The sequence below is a fragment of the Pezoporus occidentalis genome, unplaced genomic scaffold, assembly GCF_034315485.1.
Source record: "Pezoporus occidentalis ecotype Australia unplaced genomic scaffold, CSIRO_AGI_Poc_V1 ctg37, whole genome shotgun sequence".
In the NCBI taxonomy this organism is placed as follows: Eukaryota; Metazoa; Chordata; class Aves; order Psittaciformes; family Psittacidae; genus Pezoporus; species Pezoporus occidentalis.
Genome location: NW_026915691.1, coordinates 8,256,768 through 8,282,111, shown reverse-complemented (window position 1 = coordinate 8,282,111; position 25,344 = coordinate 8,256,768). Strand labels below are relative to the sequence as shown.

Below are 25,344 nucleotides of genomic sequence, written 5' to 3'. Positions count from 1 at the left end.
GTGTGACGACTCAAGACCTCCTGGGACTGTTCTGGTAATGGTCACAGTCTGTGCGCTTACTGTCTGCCTGAAGCAAGCCAGAGTGTACGGACAGCAGATATTCTGGTTCTCTTTATACACAGTGTTCACAATCCCATTCTTCACTACCAGTTCTTACTCTGCAGAGCAGTAGCAAAGTTTGATCTTTACTTGTTCTTGTCATCTAATTTTCATAAATTTATTCTTGCTTACCCTCAAACTTGATTTTCTGGGCTCCCAGACCAGGTTTCTGATTATTTTCTAACTCCTATGGGTCAGTACTACAAGTTCAGTATCATCTCAAAATCTAACATGATATAGTCTGTTTTCCTTCTGTTCATGTCAGTGATAAAAACAAGACAAACTTGCAACTGGAAGGTAAACAGTAAAGGCACTGACCTATAATTAACGAGGCAAGGAAAAGTGCGAGAAGTATGGACGAATTCACTTACTGAGTGCCTGAGAGAAACATTTTTTCAGTCACTGGAGAAGAAAATGAAAAGGTAGAGGAAAGCAGCACTTGTAAAGGACCAGTCAGATTCAGACAGAGATGAATTCAATAGATGAGCTATTCCTAAGACAGATGTCACAGAAGCATAAAACATAACTGAAACTGCTACAATAATTCCATAGGCTCCAGACGAGATTTTGATAGTGCTTGTCTGTCAGAAGAAGATAAAACAAGCCTGAGAATGTGTAGTTTCTCTGACAAACTGATGAGACTAGCAGCAACAAGTCAAAGTCCATAGACAATAGGCTGAGGGAACAGTGCAGTGTCACCACAGATAGGAATACTAGGATGGCTGCTATTCCCAGGTTGAAAACACAAGTGAGAAAAACACATTGGGAAAAAATGATGAGCTTTAGCACTCCACATTATGAACTGAGACACAACAAAAGTCCTCTTACACCAAATAACATCCTGCAATGCTCTCCCTGCATTCTGCGGGGAATTTTTCTTCATCCCTTGATCTTCACTGTCTCCCAACAACCTCCTAGGTAGAAACTGTAGGCCATAAAGACAAGAAGGTTTGACACAACTGATTAACTGAAAGACTATCTTATGACCCACTGCAACAGCTAAAATCACCCAAGGCCTGTGAATGCTCCCCTGGCACCTAAAGACAGTTATTATCAAGACATCTCTGTGAGGAATCTTTAGTTTTGAATTCACTGTTCCTGATTTGGGCTGCCAAAGCAAAAATTTGTTAGCACTGCAAATATGCTGCCAACTTCATCGTTTTGTCTGAAGCTGCTGAAAAGGAAACAGTTGAAAAGAATCTCTTCATGAACCATCTCTTTTATTGCTATTGATGCAATTTGATTATTTGATGAGAACCTATAATGCATACGAAGACATTCTAAACATCAAGACTATAAATACCATAACAAAGGTCTGCTATGTATAGTATCCTCTACTTAAAAATATTTCTCTTTTATCAGGGTCTGATCCAAACCGCATGCACAATTCTGACAGGAATAGATGAAAGGATGACAGGAACATACGACTGTGTAGAAATAGAAAAGAAACAAACAAATGCTTCAACAGCGATTACTGTACCATTACTCTGACCTACTGCTACTCAGATAAAGAGTCTAAATAAAAAGGCAGAAAAGACACAGTTGATGCTGATATATGTATTTTAAACTACTGCAGCAGAAACAAGAGAGAACATTTACAACAATACCCAAAGTTGTGATAAGGCGAAGGGGGGGGGAAAGGTAACAGCAGCAGCAACCAACTGTGTAAGGATCACAGATCTTAGGTATCTCCCTTAGTCAGCATTTCATCCATTACATAAATGAAGCATTAGCAAAAGCAAAGAGAAAAGAGCACGGATATACCACTTGAAATAGCAGCCTGCTGGATAGCATTTGGGAAATACTTTAATTCTCAAGAGAATGCATAGGGCTACCTGGGTTATACTTTTCTAACCAGTAAATTCAGTCTGAATTCCAGACCTCCAGAAGCTGGGTGGTTTCAAGCAACAGCAAGTCCAAAGAAATCTACAAAGATCCAAACATGAGAAAATAAAGGGACCCTGCACTTGGATGCAGTATTGCTAAGACTGTCCACAGCTTCAAACCACACTGGCCAGAAAATGTAAGAGAACCTGCAAGCAGAAAGGATTCACAAAATTTAAGAGCTTCACATGCACAGTTCTGCTGCTGACCATTTATTAAACAATGACAGAATCTTCTGCTTCTTCAGTGGCAAACAAGTGTCTTGCCAACTTTCTCACAAATGGTACCACCGTGTTCATATTCCACAGGTTAAAAAAACAAAACATCTTCATTGAACAAAAGGTTCCAAAGCTGATGATGGTTGTGAGTGGTTCTTTTATACAAAGGCTTTGCACATTTCAGGATATACTGAAAAGCTGCCTTAGACTTGTGGTCTATTCACTCAAAATGCTCATTTTTTGAGGGGACTTCAGCAACTGTTACTCTTGAGTAAATGGGCAACTAGAAAAAGGTTCAAATATCTTGTAGTGGCTCCCTACACAGATCTACAAACCCGAACTAGCACTATATAGGGCACAGAGAAGACAAAAGAAACTCATGCTTCAGTGGAAGCCTTCATTTCAGCTGGAGGTAAAACCATACATAAATTAGAAAACAAGAAGCTTAAGGATTGTGCCTGATTCTCTCTGCATTCTTATCAAATCAGCTCAGAAGTTCAGAAGAAAGAATCCATTTACATTGTCTGCTTCAATTTTCACGTCCCAGCAATAAAGGAAACCACTAGCCAACAGTTTCTTTCACCAGTTCATCTCATCACCACCACCGCCACCCACTGTTTGCAACATGAAGGAGCTTAAAATAAACACCAAAGACTTGAAGAGGGAGAGAATGAATTAAGTATTTCTATGATCTGTATCATCTGTCAAAAACTACTTTTCACTGTAAGTGGTTTGTTGCATTATTAATATGGATATTCCAAACCTTTTCTAATAATTTAGTAACACAGATTATAACAAAAAATATAAAAACATCTTTATGACATCTTTCTATTTGAAGGTTTTATGTGCCCTTTATCATGCTGCTGTTTGAAAAGGTTTAGACAGTTATTAACTGTAACATCATAGGATGGGATCAACTTATGCTCTTAGAATTTTTTAATCACACAGATGATTTCATTATTTCTTTATTTTTTCCTCTTACACTGCTCTTCTATTCTTACAGGCCTCTGAGTTGTTCATGTTGTCCAGCAATCAGGACAATCAGAATGCCATATTCCTGTTTCTAACTCAGCCACTAGCAATTAATTAATGTGGCAAAAATGTATATTCTCATCTGAGAAGAGGGACAGATGCTCTACAAACGGCAAGTAAAACAGGTCCTTTACCCTGAGCAGGCAAGGCAGTTTAAAAGGAAAAGGGAAAGCAGAAAACTGATTTTCCAAAGGTTACAGAAAGCCACTGGGTACCCTGACTCCTAAATCACCATTGTGAACCACTACATTGCCCAGCTTCCATAAAGATAACTCCAACAAGGTAAAACGACTGCAATTCTCTAAAAGGATAATACCTGACTTAAAAAAAAAAAAAAGGACAAGAAATCATGCTTTATAAAAAAAAAAAAAGGACAAGAAATCATGCTTTATAAGGTCATTTAAAAATATAAACTAGTACTATTAGAAGACCATTCCAAGCCATCAGTCATTTTCCCATTTTAAAGCCTATCAAACAGATACATTTCTGCCTTCACAAAATATCAAACACTATGTAATCCTCAATCTTGTTGGAGAAGTCAACGTTCATGGATAGCTTTTCTGAAGAGATTTTGTTTATTTTTGAAGATACAGAGCATGCTGTCAGGTCTGTAGTATAGGCTGGCTCAGCAGAAACCCATTAAAACCACTTTACTGGGCAGATGGTGTCAAAGAGTCAGAAGTATGTAACAGAACCCTACTGTGCACAAGTGTTCAGTATGCAAGAAATCATCTTGTATCAGACAATTGCTGCAGGGGAAGACAGTCAACCACAAAGGTTAGAGCATAGCACAGATGAAGTCATGATAGCTTTACAACTATTTGCCTAATAATACGGGAAAGGGTAGAGAATAAGAGAACCTTAACTGATAAACCCTGAGTAAACAAGGGAGGATCTATGGAGAGCATCGTATCAAGCTTCAAAAAGCAATACATCGTTTTTTATTGTCCATCACTAAGGGTATAACTACTCTTCGTCTGCAAGAGGGATATCAAAACTCAGAAAGACTAAACCAAGGTTTTAGAAGTGTCTATTTTGGATTCCCATCTTTTCATATTCTGATTTACAGGACTGCTGAGCAGTTGGCATTTCAGCAGGATTTCTAAGAATCAATCCAAAGAATCTCATTAGAGACATCAGGAAGCAGCAGCCTTGCCTCTCCAGTCTTAGAAGATGACAAATTTCAATTAGTCACATATCAGCTATGTACTAGCACACCAGCAGATTATGAGACACTCCTTTTGCATATGCTCCTTTTCCATTCCCTTTTACAGAAGGCAGCCCAAGTTTTTCTAGTATTTTCAATTCTTCAGGTGAGCTCGACACCTAACAAAGCACCTGAGTTAAAAGATCTTGTGATCCAAGTTAAATAGTTCCTAAACATAGCAGATGCAGTGAAAATTAGTGTAAATTGGACATATTAGTGAAGACTGAAAGTATTCATTTAATGCTGCTTACAGTGTAACAAAGCATTATAATAAACTTATAGAATGTGTATGCATCTATTTCCTCTGCTTGAGAAAAATTGCTCAATTTTGCCCCAAGTCACATGCTGTTGACCACATAAAGATATCCTTCTCCATCTCAAGAGCTACTTGACCAAACTACTTCTATTTCTGAAACATGCTGAAGATGACAGGAGGGTAACTGCTGATGCATGGTGGTTTTACATGTTCATTACATGGGGAAGTTCTGCAAGGCTGAATAGTTCCTTCAACAGTAGCTCAAAACACAATCCACTGAAACAACATTGGGACCCACCTTCATAGCAGGGAAACCTGACAATACACCCTGTATTCCTAACAGCAATGTAGGAAATCAAATGTAAGAATTTGCCATACATAGACAAGAAAACTAACTACCCAATGTATATTACCAAAGTAAAATTAACCAAGCAAGACTGATTACATTAAGACAGAGATGCACAACTCTGAAGGATACCGATACTTCATCTTTGGCACTATTTTCTTGAAGACAAATGGAATTAGACACCACAGCTCAGTAGAAAATGGAGGATACAATTATGTGCTAATACAGAATCTTTGATATGTGAGTGGATTAAAAACTAAGAGGTATTGTTTCCTTTCTTATATTATGGATTGGATTAATATTCAGAGACACTATTAGCTACTTGGGCAATTCTGGATTCCTCCTCTTGTACAATGAATTTACAGAGTGCACACTGAAGACATACAGTTTTAAAAACATAAATAAAAAGCAAGCGATGATGGAGACCAACAAAATTTAGGTCCTGAGATCATTTACAATTAGATGAGACTAATCTCTCTGGCTTAAAAATCTGAGGATTTTTTCAGTGGGTAAGGCATTCAGCCTCACCTGTGTTAACATCTGGACACCTGCCTTATTCCTTAGCAAGAAGTCTGCGGACTGACTGCTCAACAGTCTGCCTACCTTGAAAGCAGATATCAAAAGGCATGCTGTAGAGCATCCTGGTTCAGCTAGAGAGGACACTTCTTTTGTTGCTTCTTAGTCTGGCCTTGTAAAGTCATATACATCAAGAATAAAAAGTGTGTTGACACCTTTCTACACTGCTGCTTGATATGCTCAGTATTACCACTGCTACTGTTTTCTCTTTAACTAGCTAACTCATGTATTTTGCTTGTTTTACAGGACCTACGTTATTCAGTATCCTTCCTTGTGTTTTACAGTCTACATGGTCAATTTTACATGCGGTCTTATTTAGCTTGCTCTAGCTGCAGAACTGCAAACTAATGAGGCCAAATGCGTTTCACCAAGAGAAGAGGCGCTATTAAGAGACACCATTAGAAGAAAAGCAAATGAGTATAAAATTGAATAAAGTAAGGCTGGAAAATTGTTACTAACCATTCCCATATCAAAATCCTGGAAAGCCTTATCCAAAGCATCTTACACAGCATTATGACATTAAGTCTTTATTTACAAATAAAACCCCAAATAACAAATCAAATCAATTCACAGGAACTTTAAAAACAGCTCAATGGGCCTTTGAGAAACTGAAGTGACTACAGCAGGAGGGAACAGGCTATTTTGTAAATCTGGGGTAGTGTAGTATCAGCACAGATAATCCACTACCAACCATTTCTATGTGATCTGTACAAGAAATAAAAATGTATGCATTTTGCTGAGCAGCTTTCAGAGTGACAAACATCTGCAACAGAGAAAACTGGATCCAAAAACCTTTCTGGAAACCTTAATTAAAAATACCCCAACAACTAACTCTGACGGTGTAAGAACAAACAAACATCCTCTGTGAGTACAGCGGAAGCCTTTTAGGAAGTTAATTGACCATTAAGTGACTGGCAGACTACTCCTACATTGCTTCACTGAACCACTACTCAATGTTGATTTAAGTGACCCTATGCTGCAGTGGATTAGAAACACACACCATCAGCTATTGTGTCTGAAGTACTGAGGCAATACCAAACAGCTCAGAGAAACACTTTAAATTACTACAGTTAGTCTCGCTACAGCAGTTTTTCCTCAATCCCTTTAAGGACAAGAGCTATCTAACTTTTTGCAAGAAATCCAGACCATCTTACACATTGTCACAAGGTCTCTGTTTACAACCAAACACAAATTGGGATGCACTCTGAAAGAGGCCTTGTTACTTCTATTTCCTCCCTTGTTTTTTCCTCCTAGCTTGCACGCATAAGGTTTCTGGCACTGGTTTCACAACACGGCTCAGATGTTCTATGAATCACCACTAGTGTGTGGGCCACAGGCGGAAAAATACCACTCCAGAAAACTGTCTACACTCCGAATTAAAGCCTACTAAAGGCAATGAAACTCTATGCAGTGACTGTAACAGGCTCTGGATCACACCCACTGGGGATCAATAGATGGATGCAATATCTTATAGAGCCAGAAGTTAGATCATTCTCTAGGTCAAGTTTATTACTAAACTAGAAAAAACTAGGTCATACCACTAAACCAGAAAGTGGAAGCTTGCATAGATACTACATAGGCTGTACTTCTTTGAAGGATGAAGACTTTCAATCCATTAGCTTTGTGGGGCCATCAGACTAACACCTTACACTGGAATTAAGTCTATTCAATAAAAGATGAAATCAAGAACATGAAGAAGCTAATCCTCATTCTACAGTTAATTTTTCCCCCCATGGAGGAGGGTGAAGTAGCCTAACATCTTCAAATATATACTTTAAATATGCTTGTAATAATTAGTGTTATCTAAATGTCTCTGAACTATTTAAAATCCACTTCATTTTGAATTGCCATTAATAATGCAGCAGGCAATATTACAAAGACTGCTGAAAATAAAGTAATTTAATGTAACACTTTATAAACCAAACCTCCAAACCAGAATCTCAGCTGCCTCTTCAGCTTCTCTGCAATCAATCCGTCTAGAGTCATGTTTATGCATCCTAGGACCTGTGACAGACTGCCACTAGACTTGGCATCCACAACAACCTCAGGAGGCTGATTTAGTGCAAATGCAGCATGAAAAATCAGATTATCTTTTGATTTTTCTCTTTTATTAAATAAAACCGATCTTCATTGAATAAAGCTGCTTTTATTAATATCGAAAACATTGGTTGGTGTCAGAGAGCCTGCCAGTCCTATGGAACTAATAAAAGAAAAGACAGAAGTAAAAAATGAGAACATTACAGGGAAATACTAGAAACAAAATCACATTAAGCCAGAATTGCAGCTGACAAATAAAACATTGGTCTAGCTGTAGATTTTTTGTTGTTTAGTCTGACTTGATTATTTTTACTGAAAGAAAAGAAATAAAAATGGGGCTTCTCCCAGAAGTACACAGTGGCAAGAAACACAGTAAGAGCAAAAAGTGCAAGTTAAATTCTTCCCTTTCCCTTGTATAATGTCTCAAACAACACTAAGTTAAATGTAGCTGGGACAAAAACTTTGGGTTTATGGGAACATCTCAAACCTTAAGGTAAAAAGATTTCCTTTATCCTTTGTGTTTTTAAGAAAACTTTCTGGGTTTCTGCACATGGGCAAAAGCTCACAAGAAAAACTCCTGATCAGACCTGTACTTTATGCTCATATAAGTTCTGGTCATCTGAAATCAGCATGCAATAAATGTTCTGTATGTATCAATTGTACAGACAGAGCAAGAGATGCCTATGATGAGTCTGTTCACAATCAATGTCAGAACTGTTACCTTCAGAAAAAGAATGTGCCCCCTATCACCACAATAAAATCTTTCAACATGAATCAAGACTCAGCCATGAACTCCTACCTAGTCACCACCAAGGAAGGGAAAAAAAAGAATACGTATCTCAGATCCCATATACAGCATTATTTAACATTACCAATGTACTATCAGCGTTCCAGATTAAAGAACCTCAAAGTATGAAGTGCTGAAGCACAGATTTTTGCACTCTTCAGCTTTTCATTTTCCATGTTTCTACTTCTGTTAAACCCACAATGCACTTAAGTGTCAGCAGAAGATCTGCACATACAGATCTTCAGAAATGGCCCACAGCCTTCTGGAAGACAGAACATAACTAATAAGGTCAGCTGTGTAGTTCTATGTACACCACTACCCCCACTGAAGCCAGCAGATGCACAAGTGAGATTAAAGTGAAATAGCTTCCTGTACAACTACAATTCACAGATATAATCCACTAAAATCGTAAGAGAAATGCTATGTGGACAGAATGATACATTCCGATACTAAGCATAATCACAGAATCAGTAAAATTACATACAGTAAGCCAAAGACAGAGTTTGCCCATAAGAAGACAAACAAAATCCATAATGTAACATTCAGTAGAAATCAAGAGGGTTTAAACAATACTGTAACATGGAAAATTCCAAAGGAAACAGAAGCAATTTAAATCCAAACATCTAGATATTTCTCTATTATAATGTAACCAAAACTAAGCATTTGGGGGTTTAGGTTTCTGGGAGATTTCCACACACATACAAGATAACAGAGGGACAGCTTGTAGATAACAAGGAGATTGGCATCACTGTGTATGTACTATCCACATCTCTAGGCTATGAGGAACACTCTTAGGGGTATACAAGAAAATCCTGCCTAATACAGTTGCCAAGCTTCCACTTTCAAAAAACAGAGAGAAAGGAAATCTAAACAGCAGCTGTGTGGCCTGAGATCTCATTAGAAAGCAACTCGCAGGAAGATTGCAGCCCAGGATGACAGAGAAGAACAAGGAACGCTCAGCAGAATGCAGGCAGAAAAAAAATCATTGAAATGTTCATTTATTTTGTTATTGTTGAACTTAGAACTGAAATTTAAAATGTATTCAGGAGTTTAATCTGACAACAAACATTCATAATGTAAAAGGCTCCTCAATCTCATGTCTCACAATATACATCCTGAAATTGTTTAGCATCTCGCAGGAGATGCTCAGTTCATTACAGACTTAAGCCAAGCATGGAACCTGAATTTCAAGTAAAGTATTAAAGTTTTTATTCTGCTCCAATGAGCCTAGTGAGAGGTTTTCCCCTTAAACAAAGGAATGAAATGTCCACTTTACTGTGCCTGCTGTATCACTCCGTGTTTTCATTAATGTCAACTGGACTTCAGTTATTTTTTAATTGAAGATTTCTGAAGACTTTCTTTTTGTAGTTGATACCAAACAGCAAAATACCAAACTGACTGAGAATAAGCACTGGCTCCCTAGAAATGACTGCAGAAAACTCCTAATTGAAGTCAAACTGTGAAATGCAACTGCCCCTATAACTACAGTTACACTGTCTTGTAAACTGTCCATTGTCTATATATATACACATATATGTACACACACACACGTATGTATAATTAGACTGACAATTTATTAAAATACATGGATTACATCAATAACAAATTATTCTGATAAGAACATGAAGCTCTATTGAAAACAAGGTTTCATTTCTCAGGCTGGAGCTGTTTTCTGCATTTACAAGATACAAGCAAAGCAAAACCACAATAGTATTCTCAAGTCTTCAATGTTATTACCTGAAAGATTTGGAAATACAGCAGTAAAAAGGTGTGTTGCTACGGTTCTGAGTAATCAGCAACAGACCTATGCACAATAGACAGCTGATTGCTGTTGCATGTTAGAAGATGTTTTTTACCTCTTTAAGAAAACTTTGTCATCATGTCATAAATGAGATAGGTTTTCTATTAGCCACAGAAAGGCATCAAAGAAACACACTCTATAGTAGTAATCAGACTTGATTACTACTACATCTATCTTCTTATGGAGGGGAGGGGAAAATCAACCTTTTATGCTGTCAAATTTATACTGTAGATTTCCAGAACACTCTGGTCTTCCCAGAGTATGCAAAGGCATCATAGTACAGATGGAGTCTGCTACTGAATATGGAAATACATTATTCCATCAAAGATAGATACTAGACAGCAAAGAGTCACAGCAATCATGCATTAATATACTGGATACCTGAAGTGCAAAATAAATAGCACAGACAGTATCAGTAATTCTAATGGTCTCTCATGTATCTGGTTTCATAGAATCACAGAACTGTGTAGGTTGGAAAAGACCTTTTAAGATCATAGTATCCACCGCTAATATTGCACTGCCAAGTCTACCACTAAACTATTTCCCTAAGTACACCTTTTACATACCACCAGGGCTGGTGACTCCATCACTTCCCTGGGCAGCCTGTTCCAATGCTTGACAACCCTTTTGATGAAGAAAACTTTCCCACTAACCAAACTAAACCTCCCCTGGCACAACTTGTTCCAATACATATCAGGTTTAATGAGACTTCACAATCACAATGCACAGAAAAACCTCACTCGTCAGTTTTTATAGGATTTCTTTTCCACCCAAAAGACCTCCTTTCCAAGTCAAGTTTTCTGCCTATGTTTATCATTCAAAGGAGATGTAAATAACATTTAAGAATAAAGTCATATGAGTGCTGTAATTGCTGAGCTGGCAATAAAACAAACACTGTACTCTGTAGGACTGAAATGCCACTTACACTCCAATCTTGGAATAGCTGAAATCTCAGCCAAACACTGTGTTAATGCCATGTTAAGGCTGCAAACTGAAACACACCAAAAAAAGACAGGAGATGAAAAAGTTTATATTCTTACTGCATTGTCAGCCTACCTAAAGTACTGATATTCCTTATAATGAAATACATAATTTGCAGCCCAGCTGGGAAATCAAAAACTATTGGAGTGCAAAGTGAATGAAGCAATCTTCCGAAAAGACTCAAGACATCCAATCCCCGTTCTTAATGCATTTCCAATTGCAACTTTAAAACCGTACTTATGTAGGCACTGTGTTTAGGTAACATTTGAGCAGACTTATAATTTTGTTGCTTGCTTTCTTAGCCTGTTCTAAGGAAAAATGGAGAAAGGAATGTGATACAGCGAACCACCACAGAAACACAAAGCTGTGTATTTTGCCTTCTGTTCGTAAATTCAGTTCTGGGACCAGTAAAATAAGTAACTAGTAAAAACTCACTTAAGAAAAAAGAAAGGTGCTGGTATCTGGAAGAGTAAAAAGATGTTAAACTCTTTTAAACAGTGATATTTATATACAGAACTCTTTATAAGCATGTTTGCAAAATCATAGATGAAATACATATGCTATTATTCTCTTAAGATTAACCAAGAGTAAACTTTAATTTCATTTCCCTCCTAAAACATAACTGTATAGCTGTTGATGAACAATCTCTGCTCAGTTAAAATGTGCATTTATCCTAGTTTATATTCCATAGGAATGCTCAGAATCATCTAAATTAAGTATTGCAAAAATGCATTCACCTTTTGGAGAGGCTATCACTGAAAACTAAGTGAGGAGGAGGACTTGAATGCACACAAACACATGTGCATTGCCTATATGCTGTTTTTTTGATTCTTACTATAAACACACTCCAGGGCAAGAAGAAGGTGTCACTGAGTCATCTGAAGTCATGCTGTCAGAACATTCTAACTCTATTCAGCATGAAGAATACCAGACACCTGGTTCAGGCTCTCATCAAAGCTTCTGAACATTTCAGTAAGCACGTATACCTCTGGTTCAGTAAAACCTTGCCAACCAGTCTGAGATACAGGATTTTTTATTACAACATAACAGAGAAGCAGCTAACTCCAACAGCTTGCACCTCTCAAGATTTCACATTTGCAGATAACAAACCTTTTGTCATCCAAAACCAACAAACCTCATCAACAGCAACTACTACATGATCGAAAGTGCAATAGCCAGGTAATAAATACCTCAGTAAATGGGCAGATTTTTGTCATAGTCAACCAACAAAACCCCAGCCACTCGGGATTTCCCATCAAGATATCTCTGCTCCTGACTAGCATAGGACTCTCCCCGAGTCCTTCAGTCATGAACTGTGGGTATTGACAGTCAAGGCATTGCCAAGAGAGGGGGCAGAGGCTGTGAATGCAAAATACACAAGAAATAAGATGCAGTGAAGAGACTGAGACTTACCTTTGGAAAAAACTGCTGCCAGGCTCAAAAGGAGAGGTGACAACAGATGCCCCATATTGCTAATCCCAGAAGTGCACATCCTAGGGTGTGTTAAGTTATGACTCAGTTTTGCACACTTTGTAGTCAAAATAAAACTCGGTCAGCTGGAGAGGCTACATTATCAGAACAGGTCATCCGGAGAGAGTAAAGAGATTTCCTTCGGAGAGAAGGCTTACTTCTTTAGGTTTAACCCTCCCCTTTTCTCCCTTCTTTCTTCAAAACAGATGATACTGTGAAATAAAACCCCTCTCCTCTCAGTAAATAAATAGGAAACAGTTCAGGCTGAAATCTCGGTCTGGGGCTTCAGTAGCCTGAGGCAGGGAAGCACCCCCCGACCCCACAACACCCCGAGCGATGGGGGCAAGGCGCTGGGCAGGGGCGGCGGGGCTTCGGCTCCTTGGGCAGAGACGCTCCTGCTGCTCGCGCCTCACGAAGCCAGCGCTCGCATCCCGCTGGAAAAGCACGGCGGATCCCCGGGCGTCACCAAAGTTTTCCTTTGGGTGATGCTGATCAGCCCTGAAATCATCCAGACACGGAGGCTGGGGTTTGTTGTTGCGCGCCCTCTCAAAAGTTCTCGATTTCCTTATTGACTTGTCTGACTTTCCGCAAGAGCGGGAGGGGGTGAGCGCGGCTCTCCCCAGAAGGTCATTGCCACAGACGTGCCTATTGCTCCCGGGGCCGGCGGGCGCAGCGGCCGGCGGGTACCTCCCGCTCCAGCCGATGCTGCTCGGCTTGAGCCCGCAGCGGGGCGCCGGCCCCGGCTCGCCCGGCAGCCCGCCTCCTTCGGCCCCGGCCCATCCTACGCGTGCCGCGGTTGCTGTTTACACAGAGACTGAGATTTCAGCCGGGAGATGTAGCGGAAAGCACAAAAAGAGGAGGGAAACAAATAAATAAATAAGCTGCCGAGCCAAGCCCCGCCTCGCACCAGGCAGCGCGGCAGCCCCAATCCCCGGGCAGCGGGGCGGAGCGGGGATGCCTGGCCCGGCCCCGGAGACGGTGCTGGGGGAAGGCGAGCACCGCCGCTCCGGGGGGCTGGAGCCCGGTGGTGGGTCAGCCTCGGAGGGGGTCGGGGGGGTGGGGGGGGGATGGCCATGAGGGCGTGTTACGGCGCTGCACAGGCTCCCGGAGCGCAGCGGCTGAGGTGGCACGGGATGAGGCGCCGCCGGCGAGACCGGCCTCCCGCTGCCGGCAGCGCACGGGGGCCAGCACAAGCCTAGCTGCCCTCTGCACCCGAACAGCTAGCATCGCTGCGGCTGGCGGCAGCAGCAGAGCCCGCCGCCGGGCATGTGTGCTCTCCTGCGAGTGGTTTGTCGAAGGCTCCTTCTCGCATCCAAACGCATCATGCACTGAGCATCCCTAAGGCACTCTTGAGCGAGCCGAACTATGCCGGTACGGCCGGCATTAGGAAACAACGTGAGGACCGTGTAGTACAATACTGCATCTGTATTGTACGAACAGGGGGAACACCTACATTTGGTCTAAATGGCAGTGCTGGGGAAAAACAACTGACTTCAGGTTTTTGATTACGGAAGGTATCAATGCAAGAACCATTCAACCCTTTGGCCAAGCCTAATAAAAAAGACTGGTGTATCTTTGGCAGACAGAATGGCAGCAGTATGCAATTTACCACAGCCCAAACTTAAAAAAGTAGCTACAAGAACTTACCATCAGTATGTTCCTTCACAGAGAACATGTTTGGGAGCAATAAAACCACTAATTTAATCTTAACATCCACAATGCTGAAACTTTAAAGCAAGTCCATCAAAATAAACTTTGAAAATGCACACTTCTGTTTGCCAACACCAAGAAGTACATCTTAACCACACAATGAGAAAAGGCTGTGGTTTGCATGATGCTATGAATTCATTTTAGAAGATGACATCAGTTCTAACAATCCCAGAGAGGTTCTCCAGACCTGAAATGAAGCATGCAACTGGCACTGTATCTGAAACAGAAGTGTATCATCTTAGAGCATCCACTGGCTGAAAGATAAATAATTGTTATTGACATGATATATAGCATGTTGTGGCCAAAACCTCTGTTGTCCAATGTAAGAGAAATATTATAAAATAATACTCTCTATCCAAGATAAATCAATCATCTGGAAAAGGAAGTCAATGCCCAGCTCCATTCAGCAGCAGGATGAAATATGCAAATACGCAAGCATAACACACTAGTTAGTCTGTGTTCTGACAGACACAGAGAAGCTTCCTACAGTCTACAGAAAGTATGAAAAAGTGCAAAAAAGGAAGAGCTTTCTCTCCAGATACAGGTGTAAGCGGGGCTGCTACCAACTTTCCAACTTTTAAGAAAAAATCCCATACTAAAAAGAGAAAACCGAAACACAGTAAACAACCAAACCACCAAGATTCTCTTCTCTCCACTTCTACAGTTTGACTCCGTGGCCAGTACCTGGCTTTTGTTATTTGCACAACATATGGAGATGTTTCATACACACAGTGCTACCGTCTTCCAGGCATTCAGGGGTCACCTCCTCTTCCACTGTCCTGTTATCCCAACAAACCACATTTGGGTCTCAAGCCTTCTCAAAGTCAACTGATTCAGGAATAAACCATTGCCTCCAGTCCCTTTGGAAATGAGTAAGTGTAGTCATTTCTTGCATATGCCATGCACAGAAATCACATTCCCTTTGCTTTGGTGGGTGTTGTAGTAAAGTGACAGCTGAAGGTTAGGCCACTTGCAGGTGTCTCAATGCAAGTTTCTTCTTACAAGTACAGCTGAGGACACTTGTACTGTACAGTCTCTGGCTGGGCTAACACCTTTGTGATGAAAACACTGCCCATGGAAAATACCATCAATTCATACTACTCCGTAATGAGAGAACATCTTCCTGTTTTATTAGCAATACACTATTTTGGCAAGTATGTCTGATCTTTTCTGGGTAATTAACACAAGTAATTGTGAATGAAGAATTGGCTTTAGGAAAACACAAGAAAGAATGAAAAGACCTTCGTCCCCACAACTTGTGGCTACCTGTAAAGGTGGTAAACCCATTAATCCGCATCCAAGAAGTTAATGAGAAAAATCCATCACTACCGTGAGACTTCTTGCTTCATTTCCAATGTGATATATCAACTGATATATATAGTCCGCTTTATGTAATTAAAATTGCTAATTGTTCTAATCAGTTTATCAATTCACATTTTTGTTTGAGGGCTGGGGATTGTTTTTTTTGAGACAGTAATGTTCCCTCATTGACAATATAGAAGTGCAACTCTGGGAGAAGCCCTGGTAACACAGCAACAAACAGCAGACTGTAGAAAAGACTGTAACCAGGTGGATTACAAGTTTTTCACTAAAACTATTTTTCACTCTCAGTTAAACACAGAGAAGAAACCTGGTGCTGCTGAAGTCAGTGCATACTTTACCACTGATTTTTAGAAAGGCAGATTTTTACTCCTATTTTGAAGATTACACAGAGGGCATTGAAATGATTATCTGGGTTTGCTACTGCACAATATCCAAAGTAAGGAACAATTCCAACTGTAGATTCAGAGGACAAAAAGGAAACTCCCAATCAGTTTGGCCTCCCTGCAACTTTATATGATTTAATGCATTGCCTTCAAACTATTTAGTAGCCATGAAGTTGCGACCATCATTCATAAGGCAAAGCATGACCTGTTCCACTCTTATCTTTGTGTCACTCATTTCTTCATCACACATACCTGCAGACTTTTCTCTTTGTTCAGGTAATGCAGAATCTTTAGTGATAGGACTTCTTTGCCACATGTGTACACTACATCCTGGCCAGCAGTGGCACAGTCACCAGCTGAAGTTTTTTGTGATGCTCCCACAAAAATAATATGAAAATCTGAACAAGATAATGGGAGTTGCCACAAAGACCAAACTGAGTTACACTCTTAAATTTCACCTTAATTTCTGGATCTTACTCTCTTTTGACATTCACCAGCACTTTGATTTTTGTTTCAGTGACAACAGAATGACACATTCAACTCTGTAAATTTGTTTAGAACTAATTCACATCTGTTCTCTCATACCAGATAGGAAAATAAAAAATAAAAGCACTTGATTTCTTATAATGCTTCTCTTGCATGAGAAAAGCAGATTCAGTTCAGAATCTTTACAAGGCCAAAATAATAAAACCTTTTTGACAGCTTGCAGTTGTGCTGTCAGTGTAAATACCCCTCAGAGCACCTATCTCTTTAATGATCAAACACTAACCTTAATAGTGAATAGTATTCCTATCAGGCTACTTTATGTTGCAGGGCTTGCTGTCAGTTCACAATAGCTGAAGAAGCAGGTGATGTCAGTCAGAGTTTTCACTCTCCTTGTTTCCAATGAAGACTCCGAAATAGCTTAGTTACAAGTGAGTTCTAAAAATGACAAAGAACCTTATCGCACTACAGTTAGGCTGTTACCAGCCAGAGCAGCAGCACTCTAATAGACAAAAAGTGTATCTAAGAAGGCTTTTTTATTTGAATTCATGAGCTAATATTTTAACTTGCTTCCATCTGATGGTAGAATTTTAAAAGCTGCTTTGGCCGCAAGTTACATACTCATAGTACAATAAAGTGCAGTGATTTATAAGGACCAAGTTTTGTAAGATACAGAGGCCAGCTTGAATAAGAGCTCAGTAAATAAACTAACCAGTATGTGTGTATCAGGAAAAAAAAAAAAATCACGATAGGAAGAAATACATATGTCGTGACAAAATTAAAAGACACAAACAAAATTGCCTCTTCCTGGTTGAATTTAAGCCTCCACAACAGTGAAATGTGATGTATTAGTACCAGTACTTGCCAAGTTACAACAGGGGAGTGATCTAAATGGCTGGAATGTAAGTGTTAAGATACAACAGTGTCCAATCTGAAATCTGGTACCATTTTCAGTGGCTTGTAGGAGCAGATAACATGAAATAACAGAACCGAGAATGTTACGATGACTGTTCTAAAACTTAACTAAAGACAAGTTGATGCGATGCCTTAGAAGTAGAGAGGGCAAAGCCATTTAAAATTACTATGGAAACAATGCAGACATTTGCCTGCATGCACTGCCAGCTTTTTTTCCTTTTTATTAATAATATTTTTGTTTATATCAAATGAAAATGAACAGAGGAATAGGACGCTTAGCATGCTGTGCTGTCTTCCACAGTGGCTAAAGCAGATGCATAGGGAAGAATATAAAAATAAGGCCAGAATACACAATAATTCCCTTGAACACTCTCTCAGCCTTCAACACCTGAACCAGCGGTGGTATCTCTGTTCTCAGAAACCCTCAACAACTTCCCCTTTTATAGGTCTCCTCTTGAACCCACATTAACTTTGGGCATCAACATCTTGGTTCACAAGGAAAGGATCGCCACAGCCTGACCACAGCTCACATTCAGAACCCTCAATACCTACTCTGCACCCAAGAACTTCTGACCTTTACTATATGCTGGTGTTGTTTTGTTTTGAGAAAGAACAGGACTCAGCTGTCATCCCTGAAAAACCTACAGCATTTTCCATATGAACCAGAAATAAAACCTTTGATTTATAAAAGTGTCTTTGCTGTTACACAGACTGAATAAGAAAAACTTCATAGTGTATATTATTTTCCATTTTTTTCTGATAAATTCCATCCCAATACTTTTTCCATATTTAATAATCTACTACAGATAGTGAGTTTTTATCTACAGAGGATTTCTAATTCCTCATTCAGACTTTCAATTTAATATAAACCCCTGAAAATGCAATAATTTTATTAAACAGGATTAAAATGCAACTCTTATGCTTCATCAACTGACTTTTTTAGTCTATGGCTCATTAAATACACTAATTATATTTTTGTAACACCATACTGTGAGCAGGGGCTAGACCTTCTATGATTAGAAATATTTTTGAGAACCAATTCACCTTCTGTGCCAAACATCTCTTAGAATCAGAAAGAACCCAGTCCTGCCAAAACTCTCAGGTACAGCATTTATTAATGCCACATACTGATTACTGTGACTTAGATTTAAGAGGTACATAGTTTCTCAAGACTAAGTGAAACATGGGTCCAAATGCACAAACACAATATAGTCCAATAATTTGGAAGGAATGAGAAATTCAAACACGCAAAGAATAGTAGCTTTGAAGAGATTGCAATCTTTCATAAACATATCTTTGTAAACACATATGGTGTCTACTTGTGTGTATACATTAGACCTTAAAACAGTTGCCTATTTGGCAGTATAGATATTACTCAGCTTCATAGCAAAACAGGCTTGCTGCTACAAGCACCAACCCCGTTTTTCACCAGCTGCTTGTCAACGATGGAGTTCTAGTGACCCCTAGTGCTAAATTTATGCGGTGCGGCTCCATATAACATTGAAGACTCAAGAGGAGGTGCATTTTAGACGTTCTCTGAAATTAAAGAACTGCATCTAAGTAAGTGATAGAAGTGCGAAGATGAGGGAACTAAAAGACATTGGAAGAAAAAGTAGGACTTCCAATTTGTGAAGTTTGCTATTATCTATAAATATATCAAACATTACAGTTAGAATAGTCCCTTAAAGCATGCTGACTAAAACATGCTTAGCAAAGTTTCAAAAAGCACGGGATTACTTAAATTAGCTAAGCAAATGGCGGTTTGAAGGACAAAATATTATTCTGACTCCCTCCCTGAATCTCTACCAGTTACTGAAAAAATGGTGTTGTCCAAAATACTGACTTCTGAAATATTTTTGTCTGCCTACTGAATGCTACGTATTTTAGATCTCACTGTACAGTAACGGTTGATCTATAAAGTCTAAGTCAAATAGATTTTTAATGAAGGATAACCATTCTGCATGATGGGTTCTTGTTACTTGATTATAGGTACCCAACACTGAAGTGCTTCTTAAAATTTTTAGTACTGTATTGTAGTGCTATTATTTTAATAATTTATTGGCTTGTTATAAACTATGAATGAAAGATTAATTATACCAAAATGAGTAGCTATACAGAGCCAAATTCAAACCTAATATATAAGAAACTATGCTTTTTAACACCAAACATAGTTTTGTTCATTTCATCCTTTCAGTATGATAAGAGCTAGGAATAACAAACACATCAAGAGGGAAAATATTTGTGATACAGAAACTTAAAAAGAGTTTTTAAGGTAATTTCCATAAAGATATTTAAAATTAAACAGTTCCTCTTCTTCCCTTCTTCTGTGGGCGTTTTGTTTGGGGGGTAAGTTTAAGATACAGACCTACATACGCTTCCTGCTCTTGCCTCACTTAGATAAGAAACATCAGATGTAACCAGGGCAGGAGGGTTTGCAGAAAGCCTTAAAGAAGTTATGTTAAGCATCTGTACAAGCACTATTATATCATTGTGGTTAATCTTTAGCAAAGGTATATACCCTCTCCAAAGTGGAGTCAGTAAGGTCTAAAAGCCACTTCAATCAACTTGAAGTGACTGCAAACTGTTTACTGAATTACAGCTCTTGAGATGTGTTCACTTCCACTAATTCTCCAGGCCCCATAGCCACCATATTTTTGCACAGAAAATGCTTGATCAGCAATGTGTAATAAACAGAAGGTAGAAAAATTCATGACATGTCTAAATACACATATTTACTTTTCAAAGCTTCCCTAAAGCAGGCAGCTATTGCACACAGTTCAATTCCAATCACACAATGAAATTTTTGCCTTTTTTTCCAAACCCCTCATTCTTATCACAGATGGGAGAGCATATGGTAGAAAGCCCTTATAGTATATTGGAAACAGCTTCCACATTATAGTACATTTCATATTGAAACTACAGAGTCGGTAACTGGGAGGAATCAACCAAAGATCTACAATATTTTAACCTTCTCACTATAAACAATTGCTGCCCTCTCAGTTGGAAATGTGGGAGAAGGAAAGACAGGAGGGGGAAATTACACTAGCTCCATGAATGCATGGCAAAAAACCTCACTCCACCCTTGAAAACAAGATTCTGTTAAAAAAAGATACAAAATTACATGGAAAATTGGAAAACAAGAGGTATTAGAACCCACCAGGAACTTAGAGTAGCAAAACTGAAAGAAAAAGTAAAGGGAGAGAATAAGATAGTTTAGGAGATGCACACAAAGTTTAACTTTTCTTATGGCTTGCTACTAAACCAGGTTTTTAGGGACTACCTTACGATGCTTAAAATTCCACCTGAAGGGAGCTGCTGGCATTCAGTCTGACAACACTGCTGTTCTAATTAGTCTCCAACCCACAGAATGCACAAGTTTGTTGGCTGTTACATTTGTTGTGTGAGTAAGAGCTGAACAGTGACTCCAAGAGTCTACTAAAACCCATATGGCAAAATTAAAAGTTTTGTTTTCTTTTTCAGTTTCTAGTGGGAAAATGGAATGTAAACTTTTAAATACACAGAACTGAGTTGATACTGCACTCCGGTGTATCATAGGAGAAACAGTCCTGCCAATGGAGGCTGGTTGGCAGAGAACAGGTAAAGGAAGTAGCCAGTCTTTTTCCTGCACCAATAATAGATTAACATCAAGCCAACTTAAAGCACAAACCAGATGACTGATGCATCAGTTTGACCCTCTGTCCTCCACAATAGTTTGGTTATGTTATTCCCCAGGGCAAAAATCACATAGGACCAAAGTCTTTCCCAAAGAAAATCTTCCATATATAAACAAAAAATTCCCAAATAATCAACTAAACATCAGTCAGCACGTCTTACTGGAAACAGGTGATTGTTCTGTAGTTAGAAGTGTTCCCACAGGTGCCATCCAGCTAAAATGCCTTAGAAATAAGTATTATTGCATTGTGCTGAACAATGTTAATTCTACTGTATATTTGCATCTGTGAATTCCCTTCCTCCACAGAGCTTGTTTTCATGATTTCGGCTGTCATCCAGAGTGTTGTTCGCACACTCACACACACAGAGGCTTGAAAAACACACCACTTTCTGTAGTGTTAACCATAAAAAACAACCAACCAACCAATACTTATATTCTCATAATGCTGAAAGATACATATGACTACTTTAGCCATCAAACCTGAAGGAAGTATTTGATTTTGGAATATAAAGCTGCAGCTATCAAGGATGCTGGTCTATGCATTACCTATCCTGTTTCAACCTGTACAAGACCAGTGAGGGATGCCTAGGCTCGAGGTCACCACAGTGATCTCGATAAAGCTTTCTGTTAAGTGCCATCATTCTTAATATTAAGCTCGCTATATTTTTGGGGAGTACTAAACTGAATGCTGTCACCTTTCAAATCACTTTTGTTCCATCTAGATCAGCCATCCATCTAGATGCTGCTTGAAGTTTGATCTTTACTTTCTAATGTGCACAGGCCCTGGTCTTGGACATAACAGCCACAACTTTGCTGCTACAGAACAGCTCTTCTCCAGAGGTCCTCCATTGCAAGGGTTCTTAGGGCCTCACTGGTAGTCCCATAGGCAGAAAATCGTCTAGTTTTAATTGAATCTAGATTACTTTCTCTGAAACCTTGATTCAGCCTAACATGTGAGGGTATTAACTCTATGCAAATGCCCAATAATGCTATAATATTGGCACAAAAATAAAATCCTCTGAAAGCACAACAGACTGAGTCACCAGCTACCACCTCAGTCTACTTAGGACAAACACGCAGCTCAGAGAGCACCTTAGTGCCTAAGGTTATTAACAACTAGTTTTTCCTGAGGTTAATGAACAGAAGCAAACATCTTCTGTGGAGTTAATGCTCCCAGGAAATGCCCTGAATCATGATCACTACTGTGATTTACATTCAGTGTAAATGCTTTGTATTCAATTTATAGCATTTTCTACCTCGGCATCTCAGAATAGCTTATAAATGTAACAGCATTCTTCTTAGGCATCTTAAGATGGAAATTTTAAACAGAATGGGAAATGAAGTAACAGCTAGATCACAAAGTGCTGTGTATTACAGTTAGGAGCAAAACCTGGATTTTCTTTATATCTAATCTTGAGAGGTTTTTTAGAAAGTCTGTTGTGCCACGTTCTCACCTCTACAATTACCTTTATGAGTGCACAAACACTATGCAGAATACTAGCTCAATTTCATGAAGGATTTTACAGTTGATTCACTCTGTAAAAAATATTTTCCTTCTATATCAACTTCTATAGCAAATACAGAGATGAAATATAAAAATTAAGCCATTACGAACTGAAAGACAAAAAACATTTCACCACTGCAGGTTCAACTTCTTACTAGTATTCTTCCAAAACAAGATTCCAGCTGAACTGACCAAATCTCAGACTCAAATTTTTATATCAGCGTAGCTGAATACAGTTTCATCTCTGTTTCCCTGCCCAGTGTGATTAGTAGCATAATGCCTGCAAGCAGATAAAGTGCAAAGGGATGAATATGGGGAAAAACATACTGCAAGACTGACACTAGCTCTTAATACTTGAAAGACAAGATACTAAAAGTCATTATTTGTCACTAAGTTATTATGTTATTTAGTTGGGTTTTTTTAAACATCAGCTCAGTGCTCAGTAGTAGTCCAAAAGTCTAATAGGAATTCAGGAATGCTTATGAGTAAAAGATGCTGTAATCACAACAGCATAAAGACATGAGGAAGACAAGACACAGGTAGAAGTAACATTTGTCTAAATTTGAAAAATAGGCGAAATTTCAGGTAATTATCTTTCTTTTCAGACTCGAAGCATAGATTTTTAAGTTAAATGGAAGTTAATATCAGTATCTCTGGATGTTACTAGACACATCACATATCTGAAAATAGATAAATACTATATGTGGAATTAGAAAAATATTAATACAAAGGAGATGACAGTTATTCCCATAGAAAATGTAGGGAATTCGTTAAAAAATACGAAAGTAGAGGATAAAGTTAAAGCTGTCGTATAAATGCACAACATAGCTCTTAAATACTACACTCAGGTCTTGTCATTGCCTCAATAACACATAGGAAAGACAGAAGAAAGTGTGAAAGGAAAGCGAGATCATGTGAGGTATGAAACAGCTTCGCAACAAAAATAAATCGACTGACTCAATCTTATAAACAAAAGTACTGAAGAGAGGCTAACATTGCAAATAGTACTCACTTACACTTTTACTAGGATTTAGAGTCCATTCACAGGGATTACTTCTGAGCCTCATGGCGGGGGGGGTGGAACTCGACCTTTAAGGTCCCTTCCAACCCTAACCAACCTACAATTCTATGATTTACCAGAATGTAATACATTAATATAGTGTTATCAGTCTCACTAACCTCATAGTTTCACTGTCATAATAATAATAATCTCATACATAGTTTTGTGAAAGTTACACTTGTATGGAAGCACTTAAAAGACCCTGATTGACAGACTGAAGTGTTTATTGGGGTAAACCTAACATCTGTACAGTAGCTCTTATAGATATTGTTGCTTATTGAATCTTTCTTAGCATAGACAAGGTATCTTTGCCTCTCTTCAAATAAATCTTCAAAACTTAACATTATCTTCTTCCTATTTTTCCCAAACTGGGCAGAATTGCTTCACTGCAGTTAGGACAAGGAATTACAACATGCAAAGAGTACAGGATGAAACCCATAGATTTTACTTTGCAGGCATATAGGAGCTGGTCATGATAGATGCTCTTGTAACACCTGTTTCTTTGAAGACCCCACTGACTTCAAAATTGAATACGTGTTTCCCCAGGGCCAGAGATAAAGGCTGTATTTCTATTAGCATCTCCGTTTTCTGACAGTAGAATTCCTATGAAAATCTCATAATTGGACTTATTGCAGATACTTTAGGGAAAGAGTAGCCTTTATGACAAATTAATTGAAAGGACATATCATTGCACTGACCATCAGGAATGGGCCAGACTGTGACTGCACTTTGTCAGGTCAGCATAACTCAATTTACCAAGAGCCTTCAGCCATTTAAGAGAGATTAAGACAAGTTATGATTTACTTCTGGTGTTTTCAGAAACCTGCCCAAAAGGCTTTAATGATGTAGCCAGTGATCTGATAGCTCTTGTAAAAGCTCGATGAAGATCTGTAAATGGTAATGTATAGAAGGGTATTTCTTTTCTGTTAGGAAGATCAACAAGAACACTCAGCTCCTTCAGGTCACAAGAGAAGCAGCACTATTAAGTCTATAGCACATTCATGATCTTTCTTTGGAATCAGTCTTTGAGCATCAGTGAAATATACTCAATACATTCTCACTTTGAACACTCAGGCACATTAACTGTAGGGCAAGACTGTCAGAAGTACCAGAATTCAATTAGTTCTCTGTAGTTCTAATTGTGTGATACCTTTGAAGGTCCTGTGTTTTTTTAATAAGCCAGCTGAGGTAAATTCCCGATACACATAGTTTGCCAATACCATTGCTGATATTTTACCATAAGCATACTACAAGCATTGCAGTACAAGCACAACAACCTACTGCATCGCAGTCAAAGTCTCACTTGCATATGACCATTTTTACTTTCTTGCCTGCGTTCTACTGGTTCTCAAATAGAAAGAATTTTCTAAACCAATCTACTTTTTCTACTACAATTGTTACATGAAGTTAATCACCCTTCTTATAAGTAATTAAGCCTCTGCTACGATACCTGATTGCCCATGAGGAATCCTGCCATTCCATGAGGAATCATGTCCAACTGCCTGCTCTTCCTGAGATTTTAAAGGCTGCCAACCACCACCAAGCAACAGCTCTAAATCACTTACTTCCAATTTCTGAGACACTCCATTTCTGTCATGC

At 38.9% G+C, this 25,344-nt stretch overlaps 1 protein-coding gene across 2 annotated transcripts in view; it reads right to left on the bottom strand.

Annotated features, from left to right (window-relative positions):
- TMEM132D (transmembrane protein 132D) overlaps nucleotides 1–25,344 on the bottom strand; it is a 277,467-nt gene that overhangs the window by 231,037 nt on the left and 21,086 nt on the right. Inside the window, exon 3 of one of the 2 annotated variants that reach the window (XM_062631603.1) lies at nucleotides 16,363–16,484. In XM_062631603.1, coding sequence (XP_062487587.1) covers nucleotides 16,363–16,426 — 64 coding nt within the window. In that variant the 5' untranslated portion in view covers nucleotides 16,427–16,484. Of the gene's footprint in view, nucleotides 1–12,637; nucleotides 13,623–16,362; nucleotides 16,485–25,344 lie in introns of those variants that run through there. The other variant, XM_062631602.1, reaches the window with a different exon arrangement.